This window comes from Mus caroli, unplaced genomic scaffold (genome assembly GCF_978045245.1).
Source record: "Mus caroli unplaced genomic scaffold, Mus_caroli_1 scaffold_1, whole genome shotgun sequence".
Classification (NCBI taxonomy): Eukaryota; Metazoa; Chordata; class Mammalia; order Rodentia; family Muridae; genus Mus; species Mus caroli.
Window position 1 is genome coordinate 167,837,928 of NW_028227256.1, and position 13,090 is coordinate 167,851,017.

A 13,090-nucleotide genomic window follows, 5' to 3' on the forward strand; every position below is an offset into this window, starting at 1 on the left:
ACAGAGCTCCCAACAGTACATTCAGTGCTTAGGTCATTTCCACACGACCTGACTCCTGATCTGACAGCGAAAGCAATTAACAGACACTGAATTCTTTTATGTTCTCAAAAGCAGAATTGAGAGGCTTTCATTGCTCCTGTCCAAGAAATTTCCCAAGTCAGAACTGTGGAGGGCATATAAAAAGCCTATTTTAAGGAGCCAGTTAAGAACTCATTTATGGGTTTTGCTCAAAGTGATTTATAGAGACCACCTGGATCATCCTGACAAAAATTAGGGAAAAAAATCCAATAAATAAGATCTGAGCTACATATATGTAACAGTTGTGTGGTTGTGTCTTCATGAGGGACTCCTAGTGAGGAATCTGTCTCTGACTACATTGCCTGCCTTTGAACCCCTTTCCCGTAACGTCAATAGGAGAAGATTCCAATGTGCCTAGTCTTACTGCAACTTGACGTGCCATGGCTGGTTGATATCTCTGGGAGTTCTCCCCTTTTTCAGAGGAGAAGGGGAGGAGGGGTAGTTGGGAGTGAGGAGAGGGGAGAGGGAGAGACAGGGAGGAGAGGACGGGAGAGGAAGCTTCGATCCGGATGTAAGTAAATAATGTAATTAATAAAATGTGTGTGTATATCATATATATATGATCTGAGCTGCATGAACACTGAAACTGGAGCTTGCACTTTAAGAAGAGGACTATTTAGCTGAGGTGCAGGGAGACAGGAATCTGTTCAGAGAGCAGCAGATATGACTCAAGGTTTTACTGTGAAATGACTCTGGGTGTGGGTGCTAGTTCCAGGCAGTGTTTACCAGGACCCAACTGGGATTTTGTGATGTTCTTTCTAGATATGAACATTATGTTTTTACATCTGCTTATCTATTGTGTGTATGCATGCGTCTGTGTGTGTATGTGGACCACAGCACATGTGTGGTGGTGGTCAGAGGTGACTTGAGAGAGTCAGTTCTTTCCCTTTGCCATGGTCTTTGTTTGGCAACAAGCACCTTCACTTGCAGAGCCATTCTGCCAGCCCACAAAAGAACATTTCAAGTGCAAAGACATGAACAATGGTCATGCAAAGTCTCACTGTTAAAAGTTTGCAAAGTTAAAATCAGAATTGCAGCCTATTAACCCTTGGTCTACTGCACTTCCAACCATAACATCTTATGATATTATGATAGGATGATATTAAGCAAGATTATCTGTCTGTTGTCATAGCTAAAATAATGTAAATGATGGCCGTTTAAGTAATAGTTGTCATGTGGCAAGAAGATTTTTATCTTATCAAATATGCCCTGGAGCGCTTGGATACTTGCTGTGAATCGGTAATCGTTAAAGTTTCTGCTTCACATTGCTTTATTAAGTAAAATAATACTATTCAATCTTAAAATACAACTGTTACAATGATGCTATCAAAGACACATAATCAATCATTTTGAAATAAAAATAATGCCCAGCTATTATTATATCACAATACTTTCCTTCAGATAAGAAAGAGCTAAAGATAGAGTCACAGTGTTAGTACTTACAGGCTCACGGGGGAAAAATATATTCTTCATTACACTTTTCTGTAGAGCAGTTCTGGATTACAGAGGAATTGAGCAAACACTGGGATGTTTCTCCTATGCTACTTGCCTTCACAGGAGTTTAACCTCCGCTGCTATCAGCGTCCCCCACTGAGGTAGGTGTCACTTAGACTGAAGTATAGCTTGGCCACTCCAGATTCAGATAAAAGTCACATGCAGTTCTGTGTGGCCGAAGTCTTCCAATTCATCTAAGCAAATACTAGAGTGTGTATTTGCTACAGCCTATGGTGGAAGCATGTGTAGCTTTTCGGGAATCTGACTCTGTGTGTGTGCGTGTGCGCCCTCCATCTCTCTTGAAGTGTACTTCAAGTATTTCATCATTTTTTTTAAGCAATTGTCTGTTTGCTCCAAAGTTGAATGTCTCTTTTCTTTGGGATTTTTGTTTTTGTTTTTGTTTTTGTTTTTGTTTTTGTTTTTTCGAGACAGGGTTTCTCTCTGTAGCCCTGGCTGTCCTGGAACTCACTTTGTAGACCAGGCTGGCCTCCAACTCAGAAATCCGCCTGCCTCTGCCTCCCGAGTGCTGGGATTAAAGGCATACGCCACCACGCCCAGCTTTCTTTGTATTTCTTAGATCACGTCTTTTGCAAATGTTTTTCCCTAATCTCTGGTTGATATCCCCATTTATCTTGACATTGTCTTTAACAAGAAGGAAGTTAATTTTAATGATTTGCAGCTTATCTATTATCTCCTTCATGTAGCTTCAAAGGTACAGTTGGTCTGGGATACTCTTTGGCTTCTGTGGAGGATGGCAGTGATTGTCTAGATTCACTGGGTTTGCTAAGAAAAAAGACTTCCTTGTCTTTGCTGTACGACTCTTACTCCTTTGTCCAATACTCTCTGAATGCATTTGTGTTGGTCGATTTAGGGCTTTCCATGCTATTACATACTGTTCTTTGCTAGTTCTGTGCTGCCTAGATTACTGTAGCTTTATAGAGAACCCTAAACTCATAAGGTACCACCTTTTCAACTGTATTCCTTCATCAACACAGAGTCAGCTATGCTGGCTATATGCTCCCCATAGAAACATTATTTCAATGAAGCAGGGTATCACTATATGTTGGCCTTGAACAGGATCCTCCTGACTCAGCCTTCCTAATGCCAGAATACAGGTATGCACCACCGCATGATCTCAGGACTCCACATAAGCTTCACCATCAGCTGATCTCCAAATCCCCCAAATAACTTGCTAGGACGTGGGTTGGGAATTGGAATTTTTAACTTGAAAAGGTAATTCATTTCTGTAAAAAGGGTATATCATGATTCAACCAAGGCTAGCAAGCAGCAATCTGTATTTCTCTTTAATCTCCTCTTATGCTATTTTGTACATTATCATCACCTTCTTAATTTTAAAGCTATATAATCCACACATCCTAAGATTAGAAAACTGTCTGAGCCAGGTGTGGCAGTGCACACCGCTAAGTCTAACACTTGGAAAGATGACGTAGAAGTATCATCCTGAGTTCAGGTCTACCTGAGCTATATAGTTAAATTCCAGGCTAGCCTGGGCTACAGAGTCAAAGTCTGACTCAACAATGAACAAGCAAGCAGAGCTGTACCTGGTCACCAGTAAGAGTTAACACTTCTGGAGAGAATGTAACTTCTACCCTCTGTTCATTATATTGGTTGTTGCCCTATAAGGATCTCTGTAACCCTGACCCACCCTCTAAGTTTTATTAGCGTCTATGAAGTTGCAGGATGGCAAAGCATTTCGATGCAGCTCCTATGAGGACTGCCAGGGTATGAGTTCCTTTTACAAACCAAAATCCTAATTCATTTTACTCCCGGTAAGCAATGTGAAGCACTTATATTAGAGTGATGGTGCTTTAGATCTTCCCGAATCTCACACACACACACACACAATCACACACACATACAATCACACACAATCACTAACACATACACACATAATCACACACAATCACACACACACACCTTCTCCCACCTTGCCATGAGCTGTGTGGTTTGTTTTCAGTCTTTGATGCAGATAAGTATGACTTGATGCTGATGGAGATCAACAGAGATGAGGAGGAGCATAGTGCTCCCCCTGGGCCCATCCCAGCCAAGGCACTGGTCATGTGGGCAGTGGTTTGCTTGCCTTTGCTGATACCTGTCTCCCCTACCCTTGCTTAAGCACTGCTCTGTATTGTTTTTGAGATTTTCTAAATCTCAAAAGATGTCACTGCTAGGTGTGTCTGTGACTCCTAAGTCCTAAAGACAGATTATGTTTGGCTTCTAGATCCTTTGCCTGTTAATATCACACAATTAGTGGATGCCTACAATGTCCCAGCTCTAGCACTGCTAGGCAAGTACTAAGGGCGCAGCAGCTGTTTAAATAAACAGGACCTTAAACTATGAACAAGTATCATTATACATGGTTTGAAAGAAATAAATGTGATATATTTCTCTTATCCTTCTGTAATAACTAACAGAGGACATGAAATGTTTAATAAGTACATATTGAATGGTTGATAAAAATAAAAATTACCAATGCAAGATGTTGCCAGCGGGGCAACCAAGTGAGAGAGTGCAGGGTTAAGAGAACGATATTCTGTTCTCAATTATTCTGTAGAGCTAAAGTTGCTATAAAATATAAAGCCTATCAATTTTTTAAGGAAATTGTGAAAAATAAAACACAAACCTTTCAGTCTTTTTGTAAAACTTCTGGCTCTCCTATCATATACGGGAGCCATTTCTGAATTCCTATTGCTGAGTTATTTAATCGTACTTCAGCAAACCTGAAAGTGTAAAATCTTATTACCTAACCTTGAATAACCATTTTCCAAGTCAGCTTTAGTCCAAATCCATGTGATGTGCCCCAGAACCTAAAACAATGACTGTCTAAAGCCATGAAGGACCAGGCAGTGATGCTGGCCCCGTTGGCACAGTGCTTCCTGCAGGGCCAGGCAGTGATGCTGGCCCCATGGGTACATTGCTTCCTGCACAAGCATAAGGACCTAGGTTGGATGGCCCAGAATCCATGTTTTATAGAATGAGAGACTGGCATGGTTGTGTGTGCTTGCAATTCTTGGTCCTGGGAGGAAGAGACAGGCAGAGCTCTAGAGCTCACTGGCTGGCCAGACTAGCTTACTTGAGGAGAGAGAGATTTACTCACACATGAATATGGACATACACTTACAAAGAAAAAAAGAAATGATAATAAATTATTATAATCACTAAAATGTAGAACCTAGAGGGTAGATACCAAATAAATATTTGCTGAAGAATTACTAAATCAATACAGAAAAACAAAATTAGGGTAGATGATGCCAGAATTCTATACAATTTATAATAGATAGAAATATGCTTTTGGTATATCAATTAACATTTTCATAAAATATACCTGTGGCTTTTGAGAATAACACTATTTGGGAAGAAAAGGCTAATGAGAAACTTTTTGCCTTAGACAAGATAATTCTGAGATTAGCTGTTTCATGTTTTATAAATTCCTAATATACTACATTTAAAAAGGAACATTGAAAAGCACTAGGTTACTTCCTCTCCCATCTTAATTTATTCCAGTATCCTAGACCATTAAGACCCTAAACACAGAGGTTGGAGAGGTGGCTCCGCGGTTAAGAACACTTGCTGTTCTTACAGAGGACCTGAGTTCCCAGTTCCCAGCACATACATCAGGCAGTGCATCACTGCCTGTAACTCCAGCTCCAGGGAGTTCAGTGACCTTCTCTGACACAATTAGGTTTTTTTTTTTTAAGTCTTTACAAAAGACTTAACAAATCTTCAGCAAATTTTACTGGACAGCTTCCTATGAAAGAAACCAAAGGGCATCCCTACCTACCATTGTTGTATAAATGATGCTTTCCAGCTTCCATTACTTTATCTGACCCGCCCCCAAACAAAGAGAATAAAAGTGGATGAGCAAGACAATGGAGATTGTAGCTCAGTGAAGATAGGACTTCCCAAGTAATACACGGGAAAATAATGATGTTGAGACCAAAACCTCATACTATGACTGACAGCCACCTGGCAAGCTCTTCTCATCACATGCCCCTTCCCCATCACCAATCTCACACTGTGGAGATACCAGGCAGCACTGACCTCTGAGTGGCAAGTTTAAAGGGCTCATCAAAGATTTAAGGCAGGCTTGAAACACAGTGACAAGACTGTACTGTCAACAGAGCTTACTTAGTTTCTAGAAAAGCCATGGAAGTTCCGCCTTGTGGCAACAGTCTAAACTCATCTTTGCGACATCTTTATTTGTATGTTCATCTTCCAGGCCAGGACAATACTCAAAGCTGATCTTCTCTGTGTTTACGGGACAAAGTGAGAGTCCGGCTAGCAAGTACACAATATGTCAATTGGCAGGATTCTGCATCTCTGAAGAATTACAGAAAGTTGGAAACATTCAACACAGAAAGTTGGAAACATTCAACGGTTCTATGTAAGACATTAAGAACAGAATACAAAATTTAGAACTAGCATCAAAATAACAGAATTGTTTATAACCAAATTATTTATAAAGCATGCAGCCTTGATTATAATATATTCAAACATATGTGACTACAATGAATAAAAGGAAGAGCTTAAAGTCCCTAAGTTTCACCATCAGGTCATTGGAGTTCCAGTAAATATCACTGGACAGTTATCTAGATGTCTTTGTTGGGCTGTGTTATTTTGGGGGAAAAAAATCAAACAGAATTGAATTGAAATGCCTTAGACTCATGCCAGCACAAATACTTATCTCTGCTTCACATTAGAATGACCTGGGTAACAAACTACCCACTCTTGTTTTCCACCTTTGGATATATTTATTTAACTGGTCTAGAAGTCCTTAAGGCCTACCTGGGGTTCCAAATTACTGCTGAGCAAGTGTATTAAAACATCATCTTCTCAGCTGTAAGGACACACTGTGAGGATTTTAATCCAGGAGCTGAATTCAGAGCAACTCTGGGATGCGTGGGGATATTGGGCACATTCATGGCCTGGTGGGAAAAGAGTCAAGCAATTCATATGTTGTACAGCTGTCAGCAGGCCAAGCACATAAAGAATCTAGTGTGTCCACATTGCAGACAAGTCCGCATTGATGTGAGCCAGCACACACTAGCATGTCGTGGTAGTCCATTTTTAGCTGGGCCCTGATTTGGCTTATGTGTTTGAGGTGATATGGAATACCAGGAGTTGCATCTTCCGAAGAAAGTTGAGACGGATGTCTGAATTAAAGCTAAATGTATGTGGCATGACACTGATAGGCGGGAAGCACTCTGTCTTTATTAGAACATCTGTTAAAAATGCTATCACGTGGAGAGGTTAGAACAAAATTCCCTATGGGGAATACAGACCCAAATGGCTTCCATTCCCGGAAGTGACTGTGTAAGCCTGGAAGGAAGTAATATGGGAAGGTTTTGGAGGAGAGACAATGAAGGACTTTCTCTGGAGAGCGCTTCTGCTTTGCCCTTGGGCAGGAAAACTGTTGATCCTGAGATTCTAGAAACTTCTCTGATCCGTGACACTTCTACAAGCAACTGGACCTTAAGCAGAAACAGAGGTGGAGGCTCCCACAGGCTAGCCTTAGACTCTTACTTCAGGAGAACTGCAACTTTTCTGACTGCAGGCTCAGAACAGGCCACGTGAAGTGGAAGATGAAGGGAGATGCACTTGCCAGTGATAAGATGTCCCTGGGCTTGGGACCTGTCCTCAGCTGGCCACGAAGCTCCTCCAGACTAAACCTTGCTCATTCAGAGACAGTGCAGATCCAGAGATACTTCGAGTAACCTATTGACCTTCAACCCACTCCATTTTAGATAAGGAACCATACACAAACCTGACCTAAAAGGGACTTTTTAGAGAGAAAATCCAGGAGTATTTTCCCCATGAGGCAGGATGGTTCCGTTAGAAGATAGGCATGAAGACCTGGAGAGATATCTCAGTGTGTAAAGTTCTTATCACACAAATCACACAAGCACAAGAACCTGAGTACAGTCTCCTGAAATGCACATTAAAATGCCGAGCGAAGGCATACACTCGGAAACCAACAGCACAGAGGCAGAGACAGGAGGATTCCTGAAGCCCAGAGGCCACCCAGCCTAGCCTACTGAGTGAGCACTAGGGCAACGAGGGATCCTATCCCCGAGGCTAACCTCTGGCCTCCACATACACAAACATACCTGCACATGTGCACCTGTACACACACGTGTGCATGTATGCACACACAAAAAGATAGGAGTGAAGATAGAGCCACTCCCCATTTCAGAGCTTTGCACAGTCTTACAGGTCTGAACCAACTGCCAGACCCAACCTGAGAAAAGCTAATTTCCAGTACATTCAGTCACATTTCATTACAACCATAAGAGCTGGCCTAATGAAGCCCTTCATAGCCTCCAGAATGCATTCATGTCCGAGTCTAAAACAGTAAAACTCAAGAGTATTCTCAAGGCTGAAGTGCAGGAAGCAGTAAAAGGAAGAGACAGAACCTAACCTGGGTCTACCAACTCTAAAAGTCCCAGGCTCTCTGCATCCCAAAGCTAAACAGACATCCAGTACCTGGAACTTAACCTCCATCTGATACCCGGGCAAGTGTTTCTCTGCGTGCAAATCCAAACCGTTCCCTTAGCCTGGCATGGGTACCTCCTGGTCACCCGGTGAAACATGAAGTTTGACTCCAGAAGTAAGCAAGTCCAAATGTGGAGTGGGAGACGGGAGAACTGCCCACGGTGACTCGGAGGACCAGACTCCGGATGTAACAACTTTTAAACACATTAGTTGTGCTTCCTCGAACAATTCATTTCACTTCTCTGTCTTAAAACCCTTTCCTGTGAAACAGGAATGGTGCCTTACAGAACGGTGGACAATCAATCAAATAACAGGGAAATATCTGGAGGCTGGTCAGAGCAAGGACTCAAATGTTAATTTTTTTGTTTCGTTTTTACACATACACGTGCACACACACACACGTGCACACACGCACACCAACATTGACACACACACCAAGGGCCACCAGCTGATGAACCACTTCTGCCATCTTTTTATAGCTGATAAACGCCCTGGAGAAGACTTGCCCCATTGTCTCTTCGAAATCTTAAAAATAAACCTGAAGGCATAAGCGTGGAGTGCAACAGGCACTACGGCCATGCTAACATGTCTGAAATCTGTGTAATGAACGGGTCAGAAGAGACCGCAGTAATTGCAAAGACCCCCCTTTCCACGCTCCAGTTGCCACTAAGGGAAGGATGCGAAAGCTGAACAGTTAAGATGGTGCTAAAGGCACCGCTGCCTTGAGTTCTCCAAAGTCTCCTCAAATGGCTGACCTAAGTATGTCTGCCACTTGCAGAGAACTCTGTCCCTTAGATGGGTAGGCCAGAACACTGGGTCCCAACTGCTAATAGACTGGCCCTCTAACAACAAAAAGAACAGCACGCAGCGCTGGGGAGAAGGAGAGTCTGGGAAGTGATTGCTTCGTGTCACCCACTGCAAACCCTCCAGGCAGCTGGCCTTCCCGCCCAACCTTACCCAAGACCAAAGGTGAAGCCACCCCTCATCCCAAGCCCGCAGCCACCGTCTCCCTTCCCACAATTAAATCACAAAAGGTGCTAGGCCACGTTCTCACCAAAACTCAGGTCCCTCAAACACCAGCGCTTAAAGCCTGAAAACACAGCTCCTGGCTCACCTCTCTCCAGCAGCCGGACTCTGCGATCGGCCTGTCTTGCCTGCCAACATTTCCAGCTCTGCTAAAACTGTTTATTGTACTTGCAGCTGCTATGGAGTCCTGTACCTCGCTTCGGCCTTCTTTGGTTATTGGCTCCTATTCTTCCCTCGCTGACACAAATCCAGACCCCAAAACATGAGATCTGCCTCGGTCCCGAGTCTTGAAGAGCCCAGCTTCCTGCCCTTCCGCCCTGATTCAAACTCTGCCCTCTGCCGCTTTTCCGAACTTTTCCTGACACACCAAGAGAAGTCCACTTAGAGCTTTCGTTTTTAGAAAAGAAAACGAAGGTGGGGGCAGGGAGGAAGGCGCCACATCACTTACTTGCAGTCCAGGGACGCCCAGGTTTGAAGAGAAGAAAACGGTTATAATCCAGAAGGTTCCCCCAACCCAGAAGACTTTCTCGGGAACCACTTCTTTTTCCACTTTGCCGGTGAAGGAGCCCCGTGGTAGGCATACATCCACAGGCTGATGCAAGATGCCTTTGAGAGAGACCTCACATTCTGAGGATTCCTGGGCCTGCGCCAAGGATCCCAGCATCCAATATATTGCACATTTGCTTTCAATTAGGAAGGGGGTTGGGGAGGGAAGAAGGCAAGTCACCAATCAGAGCTGTTTGCTGTTTAAAGACTATTTCTTTTGACCCAAGGGACCACGAGCAAAGCTATAATTTACAGCAAAACCCATTCATAGAAGAAAAATATGTATAACCATAGGAGGACTTAAAGATGCAGCTCTCTTTTGCCTTCTTGCCACCATGCCTCTCGGTGCCTTTCTCCTGCATCTAAGACTCGAGTCCCGTCATGGGGTACTCCCCCCACCTCATTTTTCTTACTCGAGCTGAAGCTATAAGCACAACGTCAGGTTTGGAGTCTCTTGCGATTCTCATTTCCTGGACAGTTGAGTCACACACATGGAGCTGATCTTTCGTATTTTGGCCATGAGAGCTGAGCACTGAGCCCTCCTCCAGAAAGTTTGTTTTACTCTCTTCCCCTCACTGCCAGAGAGAGAGAGAGAGAGAGAGAGAGAGAGAGAGAGAGAGAGAGAGAGAGAGAGAGAGAGAGAGAGAGAGAGAGAGAGAGAAGGAAGAAGAACTTAGATGCTTCTAGTGTCCAGAATTTCTACTTTTTTTTAGATTCAGTCCTCAATTGGCTACTGCTCAGAGTCTGTTTCTACCCTGGATTCCTGCTGATAAATGAAAACACAAGGACTTTATAAATATTTTGTTTAAAAAAAAAAATCTCTTCTAATCCCCCTGCCCCCACCCTCCTTTCTGTGGCCAAAGTGAAAGAGACATCACGTGAAAGTAATATGTAGGCAACAGGGGAGGAACTCCTGCTGAGCTCTCCAAATGATACGAATCCTGTCCATCACCCAGATTCTGCTCTTAACCCTTCAGAGCCCGGGTCACTCTTGACGAAGCCTGGGACCTGGAAGCCCTGATTCCCTGTGTGGTTAGTGACCACTGGGTGAGCGGGGCAGTAGAGGGAGGCAGGTGGCAGAGATTAGTTAGGAAGACAGTCTTCTTTTGAGAGCTAGCCTCCTCACAGTGACACCTCTTCCGGTGGGCTTTTGAGCAATCGCTGTCAACTCTTCCCTGCCTGCCTTTGAGTAGACAGCCTCAGAGAAGAGCAGCGGGAGAGGCGGAGCTTCTGGGGAACGGTCCAGCATACCTCAGTGAGTGTGGCACTTGGCCCGCTTCCCTCAGGAGGCTGGTGACACATGGAAAGCCCCAGTTGGGCTGGCCATGAAATTAAGGTCTTGACTGTCAGTGGTGAGTCACCCAAGGGTCATAAACCCACCACAGGCCAGAGGATTAGAAAGCAGCTGTGAGGGTCATGCTTCACCGTGGAGAGGGCACCGAGAATGAGGCGGCTCTGCCGGGGACCAACCACACAGACAACAGTGTACGGCAAATACAAGTGGGGAGAAGGAAACTAGAATGAAGGTTATTTTACAAAGAGGATGGTAGAACAGATATGACTCTCCTGAGAGGATCCTTCAAACAACATAGGGCATATGGTGTCAGGTGTGAAGATGACCGAAGCCAAGATATTTAGCTTGGCTTCATAAATACCTATATGCACTTGGTCAGACATTTCACTGGGTGCTTGCCCATGACATCCACGGACATCTGGCCAAAGACATATGCTTAGAATCTGCTGCCCCATGTGGATGAACCCTGTTTGGTGAGGTCACAGGTTAAAGCTGAAAAGCAAGGGAATCACTTTGCAAAGACTGAACTTAACAAAAGAGTACCTGTGGATGTGTGTCCTCCAACATCAGAATCTACGTGATGCTGCTTCACGAGCTGGGCTGTTTGCTTAGGGCTATATAGAATTATTCTTGAGCCAACAGCATTGCCTTCAAAACCCAGATTCTCTGAATCTGCCTGAGGATGGATAGACAGCCCCATCAGGAGTTTATTTGTCTACAGATCAAGAGGACTTCTGGGGAATAGTAGACAGACTAGGAAGAACCAAGGGGCTTTGAAAGGGGAAAGTCCAGGACCAAGAGAACTGGGCCAATAGGTAAAGTCCTTGCCACATGAGCATGAAGATTGAGTTTACAGGCCTATACCCATATTTAAAAGAAAAGAGCTGGAACTGCCTATAGGCAGTGCAGTAAGGCATGTGCAGACAGAAGGATCCCTGGGGCTCAGGGGCAACCCAGTCTAGCTGAATCAGCAAGCCCCGGGTTTAGTGAAAGACCATAACTCGGGTGGGGGGTGGAGGGAGGAAGGGAAGCGTTATTGAGAACAGAACTAGACATCAATCTCTGGCCTCCATCCCAACTAGCCTACACACATGCATAGGCAATCACACATACCCATGCACGTGTATAAACACACACACGTGCGCGTACACACACACACACACACACACACACACACACACACACGATGAAGAAATGTAAGCCCAGCCAAGCTTTGCCAAAGGTTAGGAGTAGCTCAGAGGGGTAAAAAAATACCTGATCTGTTATTATGTCACCCCAAATCCCCTGTTGTTCAGGTTGGTTTGAACCATATGGCAGGTCCAATTGTGAACTCTAAAAATTGGATGCTACTGGAACCAGAGCAAGGAAAAGCTAAAAGTAAGATTTCACTGAAATACTTAAGTGTCATTTACGGCACATTACTTGTTTTAAAGATTTTTTTTATACATATGAGTGTTTTACCTGCTGTTTGCCTGTGAACCACATGAGTGCCTGGTACTCTCAGGCATCAGGAGACAGTGATTGAACCCCGGGAAACTGCGCTGGGAACTGAACCTGAGTTCTCTGGAAGAACAAGTGCTCTGAACACAGAACCAGCTCTCCCATCACAAAAGGAATGATATTTGAGCCTCGATTTCCCAAGAACTCTCAGGTGGAGCAGTGAGATCTGGGCCTCTTTGGCATTTGGAGAGTCCTTGCTGGACGGGGAAGAACAGAGATAGCAACTGTTACTTAAAAGCTTCGAGCACCAACTCACAGAACATGAAAGAAAATTCCCCAGGACTTGTGAACCGTTAGACAGTTTTGAGCAAGTCTAGAATTCCTAATGCTGTGGGAACAGATGTGGAGAAATAATGTTTTATTACTCTTTTGTATGCAGATTTTACCCCCTGGTTTGTTTGGCCTGGGCAACATGAGTCACGGCAATCAGGATTATTCATATTCCGTAGAAGGTAATACATCTTAGTTGTGAGTGGTTTTTTACACTGAAAATGAATTAACTGAGAAGCACTACGGAATTCCATTAGTAGGGTCTTACTAAAAATAGAATCTCTCTCTGTGGGAAGGTGAGGATGCGGTGGTTCAGGAGTGGGTGTAAGTCAGTATAGAGCACTTGCCCAAGTATAGGCAAGACCCTGG

The 13,090-nt window shown here is 44.0% G+C and overlaps 1 protein-coding gene across 2 annotated transcripts in view; it reads right to left on the minus strand.

Annotated features, from left to right (window-relative positions):
- The window catches only part of Ddr2 (discoidin domain receptor tyrosine kinase 2), a 133,492-nt gene extending 123,326 nt beyond the window's left edge, over positions 1-10,166 (minus strand). Inside the window, exon 1 of one of the 2 annotated variants that reach the window (XM_021159760.3) lies at positions 9,560-10,166. In XM_021159760.3, coding sequence (XP_021015419.2) covers positions 9,560-9,692 — 133 coding nt within the window. In that variant the 5' untranslated portion in view covers positions 9,693-10,166. Of the gene's footprint in view, positions 1-9,199; positions 9,464-9,559 lie in introns of those variants that run through there. The other variant, XM_021159767.3, reaches the window with a different exon arrangement.
- Positions 10,167-13,090: the final 2,924 nt, after the last annotated feature.